This window comes from Mesocricetus auratus, unplaced genomic scaffold (assembly GCF_017639785.1).
Source record: "Mesocricetus auratus isolate SY011 unplaced genomic scaffold, BCM_Maur_2.0 Super-Scaffold_100676, whole genome shotgun sequence".
Taxonomy (NCBI): domain Eukaryota; kingdom Metazoa; phylum Chordata; class Mammalia; order Rodentia; family Cricetidae; genus Mesocricetus; species Mesocricetus auratus.
This window is the reverse complement of record NW_024429266.1, coordinates 178,758,665-178,780,551: the sequence shown is the minus strand read 5'-3', so window position 1 is coordinate 178,780,551 and position 21,887 is coordinate 178,758,665. Positions and strand designations below refer to the sequence as shown.

The window sequence follows — 21,887 nt, the reverse complement described above, 5'->3', positions numbered from 1 at the left end:
ACCAAGCCTCTCTGAGTTGCTGTGGGGATTAAGGAGGAGAACATATGCTAAGCCTCTAATGCATGGTGTTTGCTCAGCACATGGTTCTAATAATGGAAACTGGGCCTAATAGTTCTTCCAGAAGTAGCTGGGGAGGTCTCATGGGAAGGAGGGGGAGGGAAAGAGAGAGGGAGAAAGATGTGTCTTTTTCTCCAGCTATGACAGTGACTGTTTTATTTTTTCCTCCCCTTTCTCTTTGCTCTTCTCGGTTCCTTGCCTGAATCCCACCCGGTCCTACACCCCACCAGACACAGCCAACAAGGCACTGCTGGCGCTTTTCACTGCAGAAATGCTCCTGAAGATGTACAGCCTCGGCCTGCAGGCCTATTTTGTATCCCTCTTCAACCGATTTGACTGCTTCATCGTGTGTGGGGGCATCCTGGAGACCATCCTGGTGGAGACCAAGATCATGTCCCCCCTGGGCATCTCTGTGCTGAGATGTGTGCGGCTGCTCAGAATCTTTAAGATCACCAGGTACGCATGTGCCTCCTCTTTTCCCTTTGGGCACTCATGGCCAGAGGGGTGATCCGGGAGAGGGAAGAGCTGCAGTTTCTGGAGAGATCCAGCCTCCGACCATACGCTGCAGGGGCACTGTGGTTCATCCCGGTGCTGTGCCACTCGGAAATGCCCTTAGCTGCTCACTGCTGTCATTTGACTTGGCTGCATTTATTCTCCTATATGACTAGGAGTGCAGAGGTGGGTAGCCACCATCAGGGACTCGGCTACTTCCCATCCTTGGCTTGACCAGCATTGGTGTTGATTGAACAGTAGGGTGCAAGATGGCTTCTGGACATTGAGGTATTATCAATTCTAGAAAAGCAGTAAAGGGCGTAGTCTGCTTCTTTGCTCCCCAAATCCCAGGCAGACCCAGAGAAGCTAATCAGAACCAAACAGGGTGACAAAGCAGCAAGTGTGAGGGGGGCATGGAAAGCTGGGGACTCTAACACTCTCATGTGTATTTGTGACTTCTGCCAAACCTGTGACCAGATACCTGACAAGAGCAGCACAAGGAAGGCAGGTTTCATTTTGGCTCAGAGTCCATCAGGTGGGAAGGTGTGGTACCCAAGTGTGAGGTGGCCGGGCACAATGCGTCTGCAATCAGGAAGCACGGAGGGACAGCACAAGGCTGTGCTCAGCTCCTTTTCTCCTTAATCTTCTCTGTGTAACTCCAGTGTGCAAAGTGATGCCCACATTCAAAGTGGCTCCTCCCCCTCATAGATATGCCAGAGGTTTGTGTATCCTAAGTAGTTCTAAATTTCCCCTAAGTTGACAGTCAAGATTAACCAACTTATGGTAGAAACGGGAGGTGAATGATAGGCTGCTGTGAAAAACGGAGCTGCCCTTTCTCGGTTAATTAAGAACAAAATTACCGAGTGTCCCAAAACTTTACTTCTGGGTATTTACACACAGCACTAAAAGCCAGGTCTTGAAGTGATGTTTGTACATTCACGTTCAGAGTGACATTATTTACAAGAGCCAGAAGGCACAAGCGCCCCAAGCATCATGGGTATGGATGAAGTAAAGGTAGTATTTACATCCAACAGGGTATCACTAAGCTTTTTTAAAAAAGTTTGTATGCATGGTAGCACATGAATGAACTTTGGGGACTTCATGCTGAGTTAAATAAGCCAGTGACAAAAGACAAGCATTCTTTGGTTGTACTTATTTGAAGTTCTTAGTCATAGCGTCAGAATCACATAGGCAAAAAACAGGACAGTGGCTTAAGGGCTGATGGTAGGGAGAGAGGAAGTTACTATTTAAAGACCAGAGTTTCAGTTTAATAAGATGTAAAGAATCATAGAAATGGATGTTCACACTATTAATATATTTAATATCCTTAAACTGTAAGCTTTAAAGTGGGTGAGGTGGTAATTTTATGTTATATGTGTTTTAACACCATAAAAAATAGGGGAAAAATAGGCTGCTGGGATGTCTTAGTGGACAAAGGTGCTTGCTCTGACAGCCTGAGTTCGATCCCTGAGACCCACATGGCAGAGTAGCTTCCATGCAGGTATACTTGCTCTCTCTAAATAAGCAATTCAGTTATTAGTTAAGACTTAGGGGCCACAAATCATCCAGAAGGCAAAGGCCTGCCACCAAGCCTGAAGCTGGAGTATGACCCTATAGACCACGTGGTGGAGGAAAAGAGCCCACCTTGGCGGGCTGTCCTCCAACTGCCACATGTTCACCTCCGCCACTACAAAGTAAATAAATGCAGACAAATCTTCCAGAAATCTCATCAAGGGATTCTCTGGTCTCATTAGTTGTTCTTGCTATTAGGAAGAGCTGAGAAATGGGTCTCTCTGACAGGTATGGGTCACTAAAATGCAGCAGAGATGGCCAACTCTGAGTCAAGATGGTAGGAATTATACTTCGGGGGACTTTGATCTGGTCTTACACACATACATTTGTCCATCTCACTGTCCATCAGCCCATCCACAGACCGTTCATCCTCACTACAGGGAGTGGGTAGCCTGCTTCAGGTCAGTGCTCACCCTGAGCTACTGAAATCAATGTACAGTCTCACCTCATCATTTTAAACCATTTTGTTGAGATTCCCTTAGGAATATGATTTCTGGACAATCTTTGGAAATAGAAGCATTAAACCCCTAACTTGGGTTGTGTTAAGAAACAAGAATAGAGACTTATGCCTCCAGGTCAAGGACAACTGTGTCACAACTCACAGGGTGTTCCTCTGTGTGAGTCACCAGGCCTTATGAGGCATCCTAACTGTCACTATTCTTGTAGCAATTCTCTGGGCAGCCATCTGAAGGCACAGTATTGTTGAGAATCCAGGGAGAGGCACTTGATTTTAAGTTTATTGATGGCAACCAGAGGCTTTTTCGTGTTCAGTCCAGTCAGTGCTCTTACTGCTATTATGGGAGGACAGTGAAGTCATGAGATCTCAAACGTGAACCAGGAACTCTGGCCATTTTGATAGGGGAAGCTATTAGTTCCCTAAGGATTTCAGCATCTCAAAAAACACAGACACTGCTCATACTGCACTGTTAAAACAAAAGTGTGTGATTAGTAGCAAGACTTTGTGAAGTAGCCTCCAACAGATTTGAGGAGAAATATACTTGCTTAACAAAAGGACCGCACACAGGTACCCCATCTCCAAGTTCAGCTGGCAGGATCACAGTGCCCACACCCAGCCCATGTTCTAAGCATTTCAAGTCTAAGATTGGAGAGAGGTTCACAGGAAGCAGGTGACTCCCCTGCACTCAACACAAATAGCTGCCTTCCGTTACCCTATGACTATTCACATGCGCACATCTGAATGTATGCATTTCCAGATGATTGGAGACCTGAAGAAGTAGCCTTAACTTAGACAGTGGAATTACTCTACTTCTGGGCTTTTTGAGGCCTGAAAATACTGTTAGTTCTTGCATGGGGGCTATGGGATGCCCTCTGGTCAAGCCAAATTTTAAAAAGTTGTTTCTTGTCAATATTTTCACGAGAATACACAAAATAGTTAAAAGGGAATCAATGGGCAGTTGCTCCAAGATGTTATAACAATATCTAATAGTGAAGTCCCTTTTCTAAATGAGGCTGAAAAAAACAAAATCCAGACCTCAAACATGGGCCATGTGAGAATTACTTAAGAGGCAGTGAAAATTGGAAAGTTAGAAGTAGTGTTTATGTGGCCCCAGGAAAAGGAAATACAGTCAGCAGTTGTCTACTGAGAGGCAGTATGAACGTGATGGGACTTGGACAACAAGATAGCCTGGCCCATCAGCTCTGTAGCTCACTGTGGTCCAGAGGATGGTCTGAGAGACAGACCTGCTGTTTGCTGTCACCAGTGTGATACCTAAGCAGGGTGGCCTTGGGCAAATGACCTAACTCTCCATACCCAGTCATCTCTTCTGTAATCATTCCTCTTCTCATCCTTTAAGATCATTGAGGCTGAGTTGCCCTAAGATATGTCAGCATTGGGACTCCCTATACAACACACAGTGTGCCTTAGTCCATGTTAGCATCTGTTATTGCTAGTGTTTCTACTGCATTTGTTACAAACCAAAATACCCTTGTAGTCCCCTGTTCCTCCCCGACAGCTGCACCCCATGCTCTCAAATGTGCCATTAGGCTGACTTAGGAAGACACATTCACCCTAAATCACAGCCACAAGTGGGATGCCCAAAGACCTATGTGAGTGCCCCTTGCAAATCTCCCAGGCTGCAAAGATCTCCAAATCCTTGTCCACAGTCCTGCCCAACCCCCACCCCAACCCTCCCAACGTTCTTTACTACCTTCTAAAGCCCTCTGCTCAGGAGCCCATGGAGCCTCTCACCTCCTTTAAAGCCACCAATAAACAGGAGTCTGGTATTTGTGATGTTCCCAGGCAAGAGTCTATAGAGAAGATGCTCAGACCCAAGAGCCACTTGCTGTCTTTTGGGCGGGAAGGGAAGTTACTCCATGTGGGTGGTAACTGTCACCTATAGGAGCTTAAGAAGATGCTCTAAAGATTATGTGAATGTGCCTCCTCTCAAACCCCATCACATTTATGATTTTGAGGGCCAATTATGTAATGCTGAGTACCTCTAGTCTAGAAACCTCAAAGCCTTCCCAAGGTCAAGATCAGGCAGTCTTGGTATCTTGACCAAGTCTTATTCTCCATACAGGATGGAGAGGTCAGGTGGGTATTAGTGGGAACTGTGCTGTGGGCCCAAACTATCCTAGCTCCATAACCAAGACAGTCTAGAATTCCTTCTGGCTCCTTCTGATCAACGACATAGCACTTTATACTCCTACCGTGCAAATACCCCCAGAGTCAGCTGCATCCTCCAGGACCAAGCTCAAGTTCACTGCCATTTTGGTTCAAGAATGCCTACTGCTGGGGTCCCTGTGGCAAGTCCAAGGAGAGAAAAAAATAAGGGCTGTGCTTGCTCACTGAATATATTCTGATCCCCACATTGCCCTACTTGGTTCTCATCCCTTCTTTTTCTGTTCTTCTGTCACAAAGTGCCATAGTACACCAACTTACTGGTTGAAAATCTGTTTATAAACACTCTTCCAACAACAGATAACTTTCCACCAAAACCAAGAGAGAGCATTTCACCGCCCAGCATAAGAATGGTTGGCAGGGGCACCTGCAGAGATGGCCCTCTCTGGAACACAGGAACAGGGCTGAGCACTGTGAGGCATCCTCAGTAGTTAGTCCTGTTGTTTCTGCCATCTTTTATTTATAGCACACCAGCATGAAGGTAAAGGGCTGGCCCCAGACTCTTGGAAGCAAAAGATTTCTGTACTGAAAGGTTCTGCAAAGTCTCAGATCAGAGACAGAGAGAGGGGGGGGGGAGAGGGAGAGAGAGAGAGGGAAGGAGAGAGGGAGGGAGGGAGGGAGAGAGAGAGAGAGAGAGAGAGAGAGAGAGAGGAGAATTCTACAGAGGCCCTGATCCCAAAACATGTACAGAGGGAAAAGAGATGGTGGCAAAGTGTCCCTGAACAGAGAGTGTTGAGTCGACCCAGGAAACTGGGGGAAAAAGAATGGATGGTCAGTGAGTGTAAAAACTGAGCTGGGTCAGACCCCCTCCAGTGTACCACAGTTCAGGAAAAACAGTGAAGCAGTGGATAGGTACAGGTACAGGCGGTGGATAGGTACAGGTACAGGTGGTGGATAGGTACAGGTACAGGCGGTGGATAGGGATAGGTACAGGTGGTGGATAGGGATAGGTACAGGTGGTGGATAGGTACAGGTACAGGTGGTGGATAGGTACAGGTACAGGCGGTGGATAGGTACAGGTACAGGCGGTGGATAGGTACAGGTACAGGTGGTGGATAGGTACAGGTACAGGTGGTGGATAGGGATAGGTACAGGCGGTGGATAGGTACAGGTACAGGCGGTGGATAGGGATAGGTACAGGCGGTGGATAGGTACAGGCACAGGTGGTGGATAGGTACAGGTACAGGCGGTGGATAGGTACAGGTACAGGCAGGCAGAAGCACACATCGGGGAGGTGGTGCAGTAGGAGGAGCACAGATATCCATTGGTGGGGCAGAGGGCGTGGAGGTCCCAGCTGTGCTGTGTGGACTCCTGTTCTGACCACGGATGTTTAGGTGTCCCAGGTTTTCTATGCGGTCTGCAGATGGAGACCTGAGTATTTGTTCTCCAAAGCTCTCTTTGTTGGTGTGTGAGGCTGTGTAGTTCATGGTTTTGATCAGTTAGGATAAAGACTGATGTCATTAAACCTTCAGGCTTAGCACCAGCTAGCTTCCTGAAAAGAACAGTAGTTCTGTGGAGGGGGCTGTAGTCCTTTGTTTAGCAGTAATAGCCTTAGATGGAGAGGGTTTGCAGGCCTGAGGGTGTCACCTGTGCTGCCAATGCTACTGGCTAAGTACTTCCAGATGTCACCATATTACCCATGGTGGAAGGCACCTATCACTGTCAGGATAGGTGGCATGCTGGGCCCAAACATCCAGCTCCCTCACCTCAGAACCACACTAGTGTTCTATTTTTTTAAATCACATTTTAATTTTATTTTAATATAATGTTTTAATGATTCTTTGAGAATTTCATACATATATTGAATGTATTTGGTTCATAATCCTTCTCCTCCCCTAACACCGCTCAGATCCACTTCCCAGCCCTCCCTGCTTCCAACTTCATATTCTTCTACCCTCACCTCTGCTCTCACCTCACAGCGTGTACACAAAGCAAACACTGCCTGTCCCTCAGGTATGTACAAGTGTGTTACATTTATAGCTAAATCCATTCACTCATTCATCCACCCACCCACCCACCAACCCATCCATGCATCCATCCATGCATCCATCCATCCATCCATCCATCCATTCAATAAAATACTCATTGGTCACCTTATGAGGACCAAGCACAGTTAAGAGAATAAGGACAGCAGGATACCCAAGAGGACTTTTGGTGAGGGTCCAGTGATGATGGTGTGCCAGAGACCCTGAACCAGACCAATGACTCATTGCAATGAACGTTTTTACGGGTGGGGCTGATTAAACAAAAGGGCATACTACATGACAGACAGCAGCTCCTGGTGCCATTAGGACAAACAAAGAGGTGTTGGAAAGATGGTTTGAGTTTTTGTTGTTGTTTACTTGTTTTTGTTTCTAATATTTTGGAGGAGCTGTGCTGCAGGGGTGAGGGACAGATATTGAAGGACTGGGAGGTGAGTGGGATTGGGGTATAAATGTGAAATTCCCAAAGACTCAATAAAGAGAGAGAATGAGGAAACCAAACAGCACATGTGACTCCCCTCCTCTACGGACCTCAATTCTGGTAGGGGAAAAGAAACACTGATTAAAGAAATAGTCTGGTGCTGATATCTCCTTTAAAAATAGAACGAGCTGATGTTCAAATGGCTCATTGAATAAAGTTCTTGCTGTGCAAGTCTGACAACCTGATTTCAATCCAAGAACATATGTAGAGGCTAGACAGGATGACTACAAAAATTTATCCTGTGACCTCCACATGTGTGCTGTCGTACACCTACACACACCACACACACACACACACACACACACACACACACACATCACACCAGGCAATACTTTAAATCTTAAGGGATAATATAGAATAAGTGGATAAATTACAAGTCAGAGGAGCTTTCTCTGAAGTCAGAGGCCAAGGACCTAAAGGAGGTACCCTCTACTAACTTCTGAGAGAACTGGGTAGGCCGTGGAACAGGGACCTATTTGGCAGAGCATCTTGAAATGGGAAGAGAAGCAAGACTCATGTGGCTGGAATGAGAGAGGGAGGGAGAGCATGGAGCCAGGCCAGAGGTCATGAGGGTTCAGGGATTTCTACCAGGTATCAGGGACAGCAAGGGCTGGATGTGGCCCCCATTATAAAGGACTTACTTCTCTGGTGTGGAAAATTGCTATGAGGATCCCAGGTCATGACAGGAAAACTAGGTAGGAGGCTGTTCCAGAAATCCCAGGGAGAGAGGCTGGTGGCTAGGCCAAAGTGACAGATACAGTGGTGGCCAAAGTCAGGATTTGTGTTGAAGATGGAATCTTGGGATTTACTGCTGTGAGGTAAGGAGTGTGCAGGTCGTCCCTTGCTGTTCTTATTTCCTGACATGAGGAAGAAAGTGGTCAGGAAACCTCACAGCTCTTTGTGTGGTACACCTTCTTTGCTACCTGAAGCCTAGACTAACTAACCAGGATAGCATTTGTGGTTGGGGAGTGGAGAAAAGGGTTATACTTTAACTGGCGCTTCCCCTTGGCCAACTCCTTGCTCCACACCCAGCTCTCGGGTGAGCTCTGCTTGCCCCATGCTTCAGTCCTTTGCCTTAGACTCCACTTCCCTAGGGCTTCAGGCCTCAGGAGACCCTGGGTCAAGACATGATCTCTGTCCTGCCTTGTTTCTTCTGCCCCCTCACCTGGTCTCTGGAGTGACTTACCCTCTGGAGTCCAGAGCCTCTTTGGCTACTCCCCTGAGTGACCCCATGGCTCCCAGATAGAGCTGAACCTCGGTTCAAGCCCAGCTAGCTATTTTCTCTCACTCCGTGTACTTCACGACTTCCCTTGACTGTTATGACCTTCTATGACAGTTGAACTCAGTTTACATGCAGACGCTCCCCACTTCGTGTAACTGGACATTTAATATGCTCTGGTTTCTGAACACCAGTTTGTTGATGAGCACTGCATTTGACTGCTTGTGAGTCCCTCAAGCTCCAGCATCAGAGAGTGTGACTTCATGGCGCCTGTGGGACCTGAGAAGAAGCATTTAGGACATGGTTAACTTCTGAGAAGCTTCTGCTCTCCAGCAGTATAATAGGAAAAGGTGTTCTAAGCCCAAATCTCTCTCTAACTTCTTGCATTAAGCAGATCATTCCCAACTCTGCCCTATAGGGACTCCAGGGAACCTAGCACACATCAGGGCTTTTCAGAGCAACCAATCCTAGCATGTGAGAACTGACCACAAGGTACTGTGAGACTGAGGAAAATGCGGTTACATACAGTTCAATTTGGGGGGTGACTTGCTAATGGAAGGGTGGTCTGGAGGGGCAGCCAGGCCAGCTGAATCCTATAATTTGATTCAGAAAAAGGATGAGTTTATAGATTAGGACAAAAGTTACTACATCCTCACCACAACAGACCTGTTATCTTAAGACAGTGTCAAAGAGTTGGGGGCATCTCCAGAGCCAGAGTCAGATTGTAAAGCCCTACATGCCATTATAGTGGTTTTATCTGTAGTTTACCACCAACTTATGCAAGAGAAAAAGAAATGACAGGGGTTACTCTGGGGGAATTATTATGGGTAAGACTCAAGATGGCCATGGTCATGTGAAGTTGAATCAATAATTTGGGTTGTAGGTGAGGATCTCTGCTCCAAAAAGTGTCACTCTGGTGGGCTCTTGAAGAAATGCTTTCTTCTTGTGCTCACTGAACTAATAAACTGTAAACAGAGACCCATAGGACTCCCTGAAGGATTCTTGCCTGAAATGCCCCCAGTAGTGTGATGGGTTAGTTGTAATCTAAAAGTATCAGAATCCTTTGGGTTCTTACTGAAACTGCAGATATCTGGGCTCCGATACAGGGCCAGAATTTCCAAAGGAATGGCTTTGAAAAACTGACCATCGTGACAGGGAAGTTGAGGACCTCGCTAAGCTCTGCCCGCTCTTTCCTATCTCCCCAGGTAGCTACTGATGCAGTCCTCTCAGACTGGCATTCTTGGAGAAGGGAGTGTGTTTTCTCTGCTAAAAACTAGAAGTGTCTGTGATAATTATAAACTTAAAATAACTGTGTGACAAACAGGATACTGGGCACTGTCTTGAGGAGAGGGAGGGAATTATCTTCCAGGTTACCTAATGAGGTACACACTCCTGTTATCTTCATTTCTTTCCAGACCGGGAAGGCAGGAAAGGGCTGAGGGGGAAATGGCGTGTGCCAGGACACCAGCAGCTGGTAGAGCGGGTGGGAATGCCTGGCCCCTGAACTTTCTCTCCTTGCTGATGCTGAATTTATAGCTCCACGTCTTAATCATGAGTCCACTCACACCATTACCCAACCCAGAAAAGGGAATGGAGGGAATAGCAGAGAATGGAGCTTTGTGTTAGAGCCAGCAGGGGCACACCGGTGAGGGCTGATGCAGGGCAGCAGAGGACAGGCAGCTGAACTCCCTGTCTGTCCCCAGGTACTGGAACTCCTTGAGCAACCTTGTGGCGTCCTTGCTGAACTCAGTGCGCTCCATTGCCTCCCTGCTGCTGCTCCTCTTCCTCTTCATCATCATCTTCTCCCTCCTGGGGATGCAGCTGTTTGGAGGGAAGTTCAACTTTGATGAGATGCAGACCCGTAGGAGCACGTTTGATAACTTCCCACAGTCACTCCTCACTGTGTTTCAGGTATGGACTCGATGCTGCCATGCTCACTGGGAGGGTAGTTCAGTAGTGAAGTGGCAGATGGGCAAGGAGAAGCCTTGGAAAGGTGGGTGGTGAAAGCAGTACCCATTCACTGGGCATAATGCCAGCCTGGATCATCCATGGAAGGTCTTTCTACTGCTTCTTATCTCTCAACCTTCCACGGAGCTGCATAGGTTGGTAGACCAATGATGCAGCAATCTAATTGATCAGTTTAAAAGTGTTTGTGTGGCCTTGGCACCCATTAGCCAAAACAAACAAACAAAACCTGTCTGAGCACACAATACGGAAAGAAAAGTAGACTGATCTTGTTGGGAAGTAGAGGACCTGTCTTTACTTTCCAGCATCCTTGCCGCTGGAAGAATTACAGATGGTCCAGAGTTGTGCTTTCATGTATGCTTAGGTATATGACAGCCTGAATAACATATATTTGAGTTTCAAAATAGGCTTATTTATAGATAAAGAGGAACAATCTGTGTATATTTTATATTGCTAAAATCATAATGATGGTACCAAATTATTATGTTTAATAGATGTGATATAGCCAGTCACTGTCCTCATGATCACATTTGCCAAGGGAACTAGTGGCGGCCATCTCTTATACTATATGTTAAGAGCAACATAATGTGCTGATCACAGAGCTTTTTTATATGCTAGGGACCATGCACTTTGTCTGTGTATAGGGGTTAACTTACCCAGGCCTGTAATCCCCAAGAATAATTGGGAGCCAGAGCAAGGAAGGAAAGTTGAAATGAGATTTGGGACGTTTCTATTAACAGAGTGGGACAGGGCAGGGCAGGTAGGGCAGGGCAGGGGAGTTTGGGGGTTTGCTGTTGGTCTAACGCTGTGTCCCTTATTGGTGGGAATGTGTCATTCAGATCCTGACCGGGGAGGACTGGAATTCGGTGATGTATGATGGGATCATGGCTTATGGCGGCCCCTCTTTTCCAGGGATGTTAGTCTGTATTTACTTCATCATCCTCTTCATCTGTGGAAATTGTATCCTTTGATGCTGATGCTGCCCCAACCCTGCTATCCCTCTCGGCCTTTTGCACAGTACCATGTGTGTGCTCCAAGGCCCTGGCTGGGCTCTGTGTTGTGGCTGCCCATCCATAGGCTATCTGGGCAAGACCACTCTTGTAAAGAAATGTGTCCTGGCCTAGAACCACTTCATGCGTGGTACCAGTCTGGGTGCATGCTGCAGCTGGGACTCAGGAGACAGTGCACCCCACACTCCTGAACTCACTTACACTTTAAGGTGCCCTCTCTAGGAGGTGTGGTCTGGTCACAGACTAGGTGGATGAGGCCCCCAAGCAATGTGGCCTGTGCAGCCAAGCTCACACAGACGAGGATGCAATATGCCCGGAGAAGTGTGTCCTGGCCACTCTGAAGCCAGTGTACCTACTTAAATCTCCACCCTGTGTGTTGATTAGTTTCCTCCTTTTGAAGCTGTTCTTGGGGCTAAAGTCACAGGCAGAACTGAACAAATTACAAGTCCTTCCTGATAGCCAGTCAGAGACAGGGACAGGACCCCAGGGCCTCAAGCCTTAGGCTTTTCTTCTCTCACACTGGTTGAGCCTGTGAGAATGGAATCTAGAGCTGGGTGATAAGATAGAAATACCTCTAGCCCAAAACTTGAGTAAAATCCTTGGCTTGAGTAGTTCAGAAATCAAGAACACTGTGCTGCTTGCAGACAAAGCTGGCATTCCATCAGCTGAATGGCCTCTGGCACATCAACAGCCTTCTTCATCAGTGTATCTACAGGCTGAGAATCCCTGATCAGTAACCTAGTATCTGGAACCTTTCCAGTCCCTACAGGTTGCATTAGGTAGAAAACCACATGAGCATCTCATATACAAAATTATTAAAGGTTTGTATAAAGTTGATGTCAAAGTATGTGTAAGAGATATATATGTAAAATAAATGTCTTTGGGGCCCTATCCCCAAGATAAATTCCCTCATGTGTATTTCAAAATTTGAAAAATAAATTGAAATGCAGATCTTGCTGCAAGTGGTCTGATAAGAGCTTCCGAGCTTGCAGTGAAATAGCAGGGATTACTGCTTGAAGGGTCTCCGTGAACTGGCTGGAAAGATGCACACAACGGCACAATGCTCCCCTCTTTGTGGGGTGTTAGCACTGTGTGGGAAGTGGTGTGAATATAAGGTGCCCCGGACAGGGCATTGGGTTTAACAAACTTAAGACCCTTCCAACTATACTTTCTTGGTTCTCTGGTTCTCTGGTCCATAGTGTTTCTGTTGGTGGAAAAGCTGGGCTTGGCAGGGTGAGGGACACAGACAGATGACTGCTTTAGTAAGAATTCTCAAGTCTATCCAGCTCTAGTCAAACCCACTAAGAGTGTTTACATATACAGACCAACAGGGGTTCCAAGCCACCTCTTCAGTTCCCTGTTATGTGAATGGGTCTTAAGAGCAATCTGCTAGAGATGGTGCTGACTATCAAAGCCAGACATTTCAGTGGTAAAATGAACAATGAAACCTAGCAACTGAAGAGCAAGGCAGGGCCTGCTGCTTCAGACCTGCCCTGCTCATATCTGCAAAGCCCATCTGATCTCAACCACTTAGAAAGCTCCAAACACTAAGCAGACTGATGGGGAAAAAAGGAGAAGGTACATGACTGTCTCCACCCCCCCCCCAGTGTGGGCTTCTCCTGGAGAACTCTTACTTCTGCATGCTTCATATCTCCCTGCCCCCTGTGGCTGTCATGTTTCCGAAAACCAAGGGTCGTTTTCTTTAAGAATGGACACAAACAGATATCCTACTGAATGTGTTCTTGGCCATTGCGGTGGACAACCTGGCTGATGCTGAGAGCCTCACCTCTGCCCAAAAGGAAGAAGAAGAAGAGAAGGAGAGAAAGAAGCTGGCCAGGTAACCCTCTAAGCTTAGAATGTCATCCCCACTGGTGGGAGAAAGGGCTGGTGCTCATCCAGTGATCATCTTGGTTGAAATGGACTGGAGTGAAGCTTCTGTAATAATGTGGCTTCCCCCCGAAGCTCCTAATCATTGCTATATAGTCTCTGCAAAGGTGTTGCATTTCCCCCACCAGTCCAGAAAGTGAGAAGCCATCCCTTGGGAAAAGGAGCCATGGAAACACAAGGAGGAGATGGGGAAAGCTGCTTTCAGAAGAAAACACAACTCAGCTCAGAAAATTATGTTTTCTCACTATTTTTGTGCCATTGGGATGTTAGGAAGAGAACATAAGGTTCTACATTCCATCCCATAATTATCTAGTTAGGACTGTCATATGTCATGCCTCTACTGGACACCATGCAGGGATCCTCTAGTAATTCTAAGTGAGACCCAGAATCCTCTGATTTAAAAGGGGGAGCCACTAAGGATCTGGAAGAGGTCAAATGTGTACCAGACAGAACCAGAGATGCCCTAGCCCTGTGGTGCTCACAATGGAGCTGCAAGTGTGATGCTCCCTACTGCAAAGACAATGTACATAGACCCAGAACTGATCTTGATGACCCCCAGAAGACCACAAAGCTGTTCCTGTCTACACTGTCCACTATCATTCCAGTAAACATCCATTTCTGGGTTTTTTTCCTGCTGACCGGCCAGGACTGCCAGCCCAGAAAAGAAACAGGAGGTGATGGAGAAACCAGCAGTGGAGGAGACCAAAGAGGAAAAAATTGAGCTGAAGTCCATCACTGCAGATGGAGAGTCCCCACCCACTACCAAGGTGAGGGGCTTCTTTAGGAGCTCAGGGACTGCCACTAAGTGTGCGTGCGTGTGTGCATGTGTGTTGAGGGGTAGGGGCTCTTCCTGTTCTTTACCTAAAGGAAAGAGAAAGAAGGGAAGGGTGAGGGGAGAAGAGAGTGACAGATGGAACTCAGAGGGAAGAAAAGACACACTGGTGGACCTCGGTCTTTCTGATGTTTCCAGGGGAGCTGAAAGCCACAGGGACAAGGATGCATTTTTTAAAGCTCAGAACCTGACTATGGTATAATTCCAAGGCTCCTCTCCGCCCCCAAACTCCAGCACTCATCTAACTGAATTCTTCTTCCTTCCCTTGGCTGCCTAGATTAACATGGATGACCTCCAGCCTAGTGAAAATGAAGATAAGAGTCCCCACTCCAACCCCGACACCGCAGGTACCATTGCACTACCTGACCCTGAGACTGAAAGACTGTGGGTAGACTCAGCTGTGTGGGAGTGGCCCAGCACTGAGGACCATGGGACTAGTTTCCACTATGAGCACCTTCACCACTAAGCATCTTATGTCTGGATTTAAGTGTTTCCAGTTGTCATCTGGGAGAGATGCTCTTCCTGGCATCCTCATAATAAGATTGAGATAATAGCATAGTTGAGGAAGACTTTGAATTATTATTACTTTTTTAAATTACTGTTTTATTGTTTAAGGGGGGACAACATATGCAGGATACAAGTTAAATATTTTCTAATAGTAGTAAATTTCACAAAGAAATTTATCCTAAAATAATTCTTCCATATACATATCCTTTTATCATCTATTAAAGACTAATGCAAATTTTCATACTAATTAGACAGATAGGCTTGTCTTTATATAAAGAAACAAATCTTGGCTGGATATTTGATGTTGTAGGACACAGAACATCTTAACATGTTAGATATTTGATCAATATTTTTATTTTATAATTGTCAGTGCTAAGGATACTATCTCACATAAACTATTGAATAATAGACCTATGGTTAGGGCCAGAAATTGTTAGAAATGCCATCCTAATTCCAAGCCAACATTCATTTAATGATTTTTCTTAATGACAGTCAGCAGTTCAAATAGCATTTTTTAATATTTATAATTTGATTCTTATATTAGAGGAATGATAGTAAAATGTTGCCTGCTTCCCACAATTAAACCATTATGTGTCTACAATAGCAGAAGATTCTGTATGTGCTTTCTGATATGCAATAGTTTTAAACCTGAATTGCGATGTCTGGGCCTGTGTCTGCTGGCATAGCATGGAGAGGTAGCACGCACAGTGGAAGTTCCTGCTGGTTGTTCAGAACCTAGGCTGCACTAACGCTGCATGAAACATGAGCAGGTGCTGGTGGAAGCACCGTTGATTCATCTCACCTATGCTTTTGAATTAAATTTGGTGGTTGCGCACTCATAAACCTTTCACTATGGGCAAAGTTTTTATATCCTCCATATTTGGTTACAAGACCCCTTATGTGTTCCCATGTCGCTGTTGTGTTTAAGGTTTCATTACAGCACGTGTGTTGCTGTCACTGTCAACTTACATATTTTATTAGTATAGCATATGTTGCTGCGTTATGCTCACCTAATAATAGTCAATCCAAAATCCATCTTGTCATTACTCAGGAGGCATTGCTCACTATGAGGACAGCTGCCATCACAGATGTCCCATTTGTGGCTCCATGAAATGATTCAGGTCTATCGTTGCAAAGGGAACTCTTGTGACAAGTTTCTGTGCGTCTGTCTGATGCATGACTTGACAGTCTCCTTTCAGAGGATTTTAAGGTCAGAGGCCCTGGGTGCCTCTCTGCAATATACACCCCAGCTTCTGGAAGCCCAATCACAGCATGAGCTTTAGGTTTGCTTCCTTAAGCTGCTAGTTTGTCACAAACTCTAAGCTTGAAGCCAACACACAGCAAATGACTGGATTGCAGTGACCTTTCTTCTCTGACCAGGTTAGACAACATTGGGATGGTAACCAGGGAGGTGGCAGGAAGCCATGTTTTTAAGCAAAGCTATATGTCTCCATGTTGCTTTCTCTCCACCGGTTCTCTACTGGGTCCACAAAGGCGCTATAGGCCTCCTCCCTGGAAGCAGCTCACTTTCTCTCCACCCTCACTCCATTCTCCCTAAAAGGGAAGTAGGGTGTAGTGTCTGTGGCTCACACAAAGAAGAGCAGAGTGTGTCCAGGTTTTGATGTCTCAAAACCCTCAGGGTTTATGGGGAAGTCTTCACAGAATATTAAAGACTTGCTAGGAGCAATGACTCAATACAGTAGAAAGATTTTGTCTATGTCCCCAATAAATAAGTTCTATTTTAAAATGATGTTTTTGAGATAATTGGGAGAAAATTGAATATGGACTAGGGACCAAATTATTTTAAGTAGATTTTTGTTAATCATGTTAGTATAATAATGTGGTAATTCTGTTTCTAAAATGCTACAGTGTTTATATCTAGAGTCTGGAGTGTTTAGAAGCTGCTGTAAAAACATTTCAACAATCTCCTAATGTGAGAGTAGAAAAGATAAGTAAAACTACATCTGCAAATGTCAGTAGATGTCGAAAGCAGATACAGAAAGCCACTCTACAAGTTTCTCTACTCCTGTGTATGTTTGTAAACATTTAAGTAAAATTACAGTAAAAAAGAACACACCACTCTGGGCCCCAAGAAGAGCCATCCCAAGCTAGTGTGTCCTGCAGGGGGCAGCCCCACGTACACTGTGGCCTGCAGGGGGCAGCCCCACGTACACTGTGGCCTGTAGGGGGCAGCCCCATGTACACTGTGGCCTGCAGGGGGCAGCCCCACGTACACTGTGGCCTGTAGGGGGCAGCCCCACGTACACTGTGGACTGCATCTGCGTCCTTTCACATACATACTCAGCTGAGCCAAGCTTGAACACCCCACCAGACCTCCTATGTCTGTGGCAATGATCTTGAGATGTATTGTTCTAAGTATAATATAGAGTGTTGGCTTTTTGTAGACACTTGCCTTCATTTTTCTTGGTCCTTTCACCCCCTTAATTCTTATGTTGGTCAGCTTCCTGTCAGTGATGAAGTACCAGAAATAGTGACTCTGTAAGGATGAAGGACTCTGACTCACTCAGTTTCAGAGGTCAAAGTCTAGGTCATTTGACAAAGTCACATGGGCCTTTGGCAAGGCTCCATAGGTCAGGGGTGGGTGTGTGGAGTTCTGTTTCTTAAGAAAGTATGGAAGTTTAATCATCATCGAAAATAAGGACTCCTGGGCTGGGGGTGTAGATCAGCTGGTAGAGTGCTTGTCTATAAGCCCTGGTTTCTATCCACAGACAACACGGGCACCACATAAAACAAATGTGGTAACACGCACACACATGTAACTTGGGAGATATAACAGAGTGGTAGATGGGGAAGTCACTCCTTGAAGCCCAGGTACTCAGGACACTGGGGGAAGGCTACTCTCCACAGCATATGTTTTCTGGGAATCAGATGGGAAAATACAGGTGGGGTTTTATTTGTTTGTTTGTTTGGTTAGTTGGTTGATTGGTTTTGGGGTTTTTGTTTGTTTGTTTAATTGGTTAGAGTTTTGGTGAGTTTTTTGTTTGCTTGTTTGTTTTCTGCTTTTGTTTGGAGACAGTATTTAACTGAATTATTCTGGCTTACCTGAAACAGAGTATAAACCAGACTGGCCTCAAACAGAGATCTACCTGCCTCTGCCTCCTGAGTGCTGGGATGTGTTTGGTTTTTGGCTTTGGTTTTAGTTTTAAGTATAATTTGTTAATTTTAAAGGAATATTCTTATTAAATTTATTCCTTGATAGTTTCATAGATATATAATGCATTCTGGTTACTCTCACTTCCCTACCCTCTCCTACCCCTGTGGGTCTCCTCCCTCTTTCCCCTATGCGTCCCTTTCTCATATGCATGTCCTCTGTACTGACATTCTTGTCAGCTCTGCAGAGAAGGCAATGAAGGGAAGCACAAAGAGAGAGGGCATTAGCCTAGACCAAAGCACACAGTATTACAGCTTCCTGGGACCTAAGAAATAACCACCCACCGCATGCCTTAAAATAAAAGTTGACGCTATCACACTTTTACATATGTCCGACATCAAAGTGTTAGCAGAACCATTCTCCTTCTGCAAGGAAGAGTCCTTGCTTGCCTAATTCCTTTTGGTAGCCAGAAATACTCAACTTGTAGACCTACCATGCTAATCTCTAGCTCTATCTTCATTCATATGGCCTTCTAACCCAAGTGTGCCTTTAGACCTTGTATGAGCAACAATCATTACATGTATGTGCCAACATGGTCCATCATAACTAATTACATCTGCAAAGACCCTGTTTCTAAGGCCATACTATAAAATTCTGGGTGAGCATGATATGTGATCAACTCACTGAAGTTACTAGGCAGAAAATGATTGGATTTGAGTAGATAGTTTGTTAGGAACTCAGAGCAGGCAAGGATGAGACTGAGAGAGATGTTTAACACTAATTCATATGCTCTGCATCTGTCCTCTGGGTAGAGGTGGTAGTGTGAGAGCTGCCACTCCCACAGCTTCAGCTCCATGCCAGACAGTGTTCTGAAATGTCTGTGCTCTCACTAATGTGCCATCGTAGGAGCTGAGCATGGGGAGACTAAGTGTAAAAGCCATATTCAGAAAGCACCAGAGGCGTGATTTAGATGAAGACATTTTCTGGACCATTTCTGGGTATGACAGCCATTGCAAACTACCTTTCCCAGGCTATGCATTTCTAAGAATATTTGACCAGAAGCATAACTAGTGCCTTCCCCCATTGATGCCATGAGACAAGCTAAGTAGGAGCTATTTGACTTTAATTTCCCTAAGCTCTGGCCATTGGCCAGAAGAGCAAAGAAACCCTCCACTTGATGTCATTGACCAACATCAGGATCAAAGGCCTCTAGTCATTGCTTGAGCTCTACTATCCCTGTCTCATTTTCTGGGAAATCATAGGAAAATACAAGGGTTTTGAAGTTAATTTGTTCAGTTTTTAAAAATGAATTTTAATTAAATTAGTTCTTTGACAATTTTATATATTTACAACATGTAGTACATTCTCGTTACTCTTATGGCCACCCCCTACATCTCCCATCTCCCTTCCACCCCAGTCATACACACCCCCTTCCCAACATTCGTGTCTTTTTGTATGGTTCTGTGACTCACTGAGGCTAATCAGAACTGTCTGCATGGCTGTGGTATTGGAACTGTCCATTGCAGCCTGGTAGGCTCTTCCATGGGTATTTAGCTGATGACAATGACTGCCCCTCCCAGAATCCAATGAAGTCAGTAGTTCAGCATGGAGAGGTAGGGCCCCATGAACCTCTTCTTCCCACCCATGATTGACTACTGACTTGTGCAGGCCCAGCAGAGGCCACCTCAGCTGCTGTGGGATCATGCCTGCAATGGCCGTCATACCCAGAAGACAGCATTCTGCAGCCCTTATTGCTACCTTCGGGCTCACGTGGTCCTTTCATCCCATCTTTTGTCATGTGCCCTGAGTCTTAGGTATAAGTGTCCTCTTTAGGACTGAGCATACAACTGTCACTTATTCTTGGCACCGACAGCAACCATGAGTCTCTGTGTTTCCTACCATCCATTGTGACCAGAAGATTCTCCAATTACAGCTGAAAGTAGCATTTGTCTGTGGCCATAAAGATAAATATTCAGACAGCAATTTGTGGCCATGTCAATTCAGATACAAAGCAATAGTAAGTCTCTTCATTTGATCAAGGGGAGTTTCAAGAACAGACTTGACCAGAAGGGGTTGCACAAGTCAGCTTTGCCATCCCCTTTTCTCACCAGCAGCTAAGATGAATGGGTGACACCTGGCAGTACCCCAGCCTGGTCTCTAGCAAGTACCTTTCAACCAGAGTAACCAATCGTCTCTTTTTCTCAGTATTACTGGGTTTTCCAGCATAAGGGATTTTCAGTTTTAAAACTGGAGCAGTTTGAACAAACATATTGTTCATCCTATTTACAGCCCCTAATATTATATACTCCTAGCAAAGCCTCTGACTGTCCCATGGGCGGAGCAGAACATTGCCTAGATTAACATTCCACAGCTCAGAGGCACTGGTGATGTCTTGGTCCTGTAGTAGGATGTGTCTGGGAGGGAGGCACAGAGGTGAGAATGAGTGGTGGAGTTGAGAATGGGGCTTTTGCTGTTTCTTACAGGGGAAGAGGACGAGGAGGAGCCTGAGATGCCTGTGGGGCCACGCCCTAGGCCCCTGTCTGAGCTACACCTTAAGGAAAAGGCAGTGCCCATGCCAGAAGCCAGTGCGTTTTTCATCTTCAGCCCTAACAACAGGTGTGTAAGAATAGGGAGGAAAGAAAACTGCTTCCTCCTGGAACCAAACCTAGCACATGATTGTATCCAACCTACAGGAGAAGCCTGGGTGTTCCAGGCTCCCTGCAACGTCTGTGGAGACACGAAATTAGGAGAGCCCTGGAGTGTTGATAAGTTTGTCTGCAGTTACTTCCCTCCCCAGGATTCTCATGTGGGAAGCATTCCTAGTCGACCAGTGGTTACCTCTGCTACTTCACTAAGTCCCTTTACCTTAAGACACAGAGGTGCAGCAGTACTGAAATTGTCCTGCCTGTGTATTAGGACCAAGGGGACAGGCTCCTGAGGTATATATTACAAGGACCGAGGAAACAGACTTCTGAGGTATACTACAAGGACTAAAGGGACAGACTCCTGAGGTATATTAGAAGGACGAGGGAAGGACTTCTAAGGTATATTATTACAAGGACTGAATGGGGACAGACTCCTGAGGTATATTATTACAAGGACCGAGGGGACTGGCTCCTGAGGTATATTACAAGGCCCCAGGGGACAGGCTCCTGAGGTATATAATTAGAAGGACTGAGAAGACGGGCTCCTGAGGAATATTTAAAGGACCCAGAGGACGGGCTCCTGAGGCTCAGGCCATGCCTCACCATTCCTGTCATCTCTTTCCCTCCTTGCCACACAGGTTCCGCCTCCAGTGCCACCGCATCGTCAACGACACCATCTTCACCAACCTGATCCTCTTCTTCATCCTGCTCAGCAGCATCTCTCTGGCTGCTGAGGACCCGGTCCAGCACACCTCCTTCAGGAACCATGTATGCACTCCATGTTGTTTCCGCACCCTGTCCTTCTGAGAATGGGGCAGGCCCACAGCTTCTGCTGCTGACGTCACGCTCAGTTAGGAGGCCTGTTCTGGACCTCATAATCTGTACCCAGTGAAGAGTCCTCTAAGAGATTAGGACTTTGATAGAAAACCCAGACTGGGAGTTTTCACTGAGCAAGTGAGCATGTACTCAGATGCATCTGGCTAGTTGATAATGGACAGTGGTCAGGCATCCTGTTGTCTGTGGATGTTTCCCAGGAAGCTCAAGTTGCCTGTAAGTCGGCAACATGGCCACTGGTTTCATGCCCTGCTCCCATTCCCTCTGACTAAGAAGGGACATTGGCAATTGGGTGCCAATGGTAAGGCTGACCTTGTAAGGAAAAAAAAAACTGATAATCTTCAAGAGTTAATCTGTTTGGATCTACCCAAGGCTCTAGTGATCAACATTAAATACTAAAATAAGTATTGCTATATTCAAAACCCCAAAGCTTTATTAAATCTCAGCCACACAGGCATGAAGAAAAGAGCCACTCTCCAAAGTCATGTCTATAAACAAAGTTCTCAGCTTGGGGTTCTGCCTGCTCCAAGCTGTTTGCTGAGGTCACCAGAAGTAGCCTCAGACCTGATCCATCTCCCAAGATGAAATCAAATATCAATGCTATGGCTTGTCCTCAGCCTGGGCTGACCTAGAGGACTTCCTTCACGGGGC

The 21,887-nt window shown here is 45.9% G+C and overlaps 1 protein-coding gene across 37 annotated transcripts in view; it reads left to right on the top strand.

Moving 5' to 3' along the window:
- The window catches only part of Cacna1c (calcium voltage-gated channel subunit alpha1 C), a 551,969-nt gene that overhangs the window by 437,685 nt on the left and 92,397 nt on the right, over positions 1–21,887 (top strand). For 21 of the 37 annotated variants that reach the window (XM_013110334.3, XM_021224778.2, XM_013110327.3 and 18 more), the window contains 8 exons: positions 288–513; positions 10,148–10,355; positions 11,249–11,369; positions 13,142–13,256; positions 13,953–14,073; positions 14,416–14,485; positions 20,241–20,373; positions 21,041–21,170. In XM_013110334.3, coding sequence (XP_012965788.1) covers positions 288–513; positions 10,148–10,355; positions 11,249–11,369; positions 13,142–13,256; positions 13,953–14,073; positions 14,416–14,485; positions 20,241–20,373; positions 21,041–21,170 — 1,124 coding nt within the window. Of the gene's footprint in view, positions 1–287; positions 514–10,147; positions 10,356–11,248; positions 11,370–13,141; positions 13,257–13,943; positions 14,074–14,415; positions 14,486–20,240; positions 20,374–21,040; positions 21,171–21,887 lie in introns of all 37 variants that reach the window. The other 16 variants (XM_040739165.1, XM_040739170.1, XM_040739167.1 and 13 more) reach the window with 1 other exon arrangement.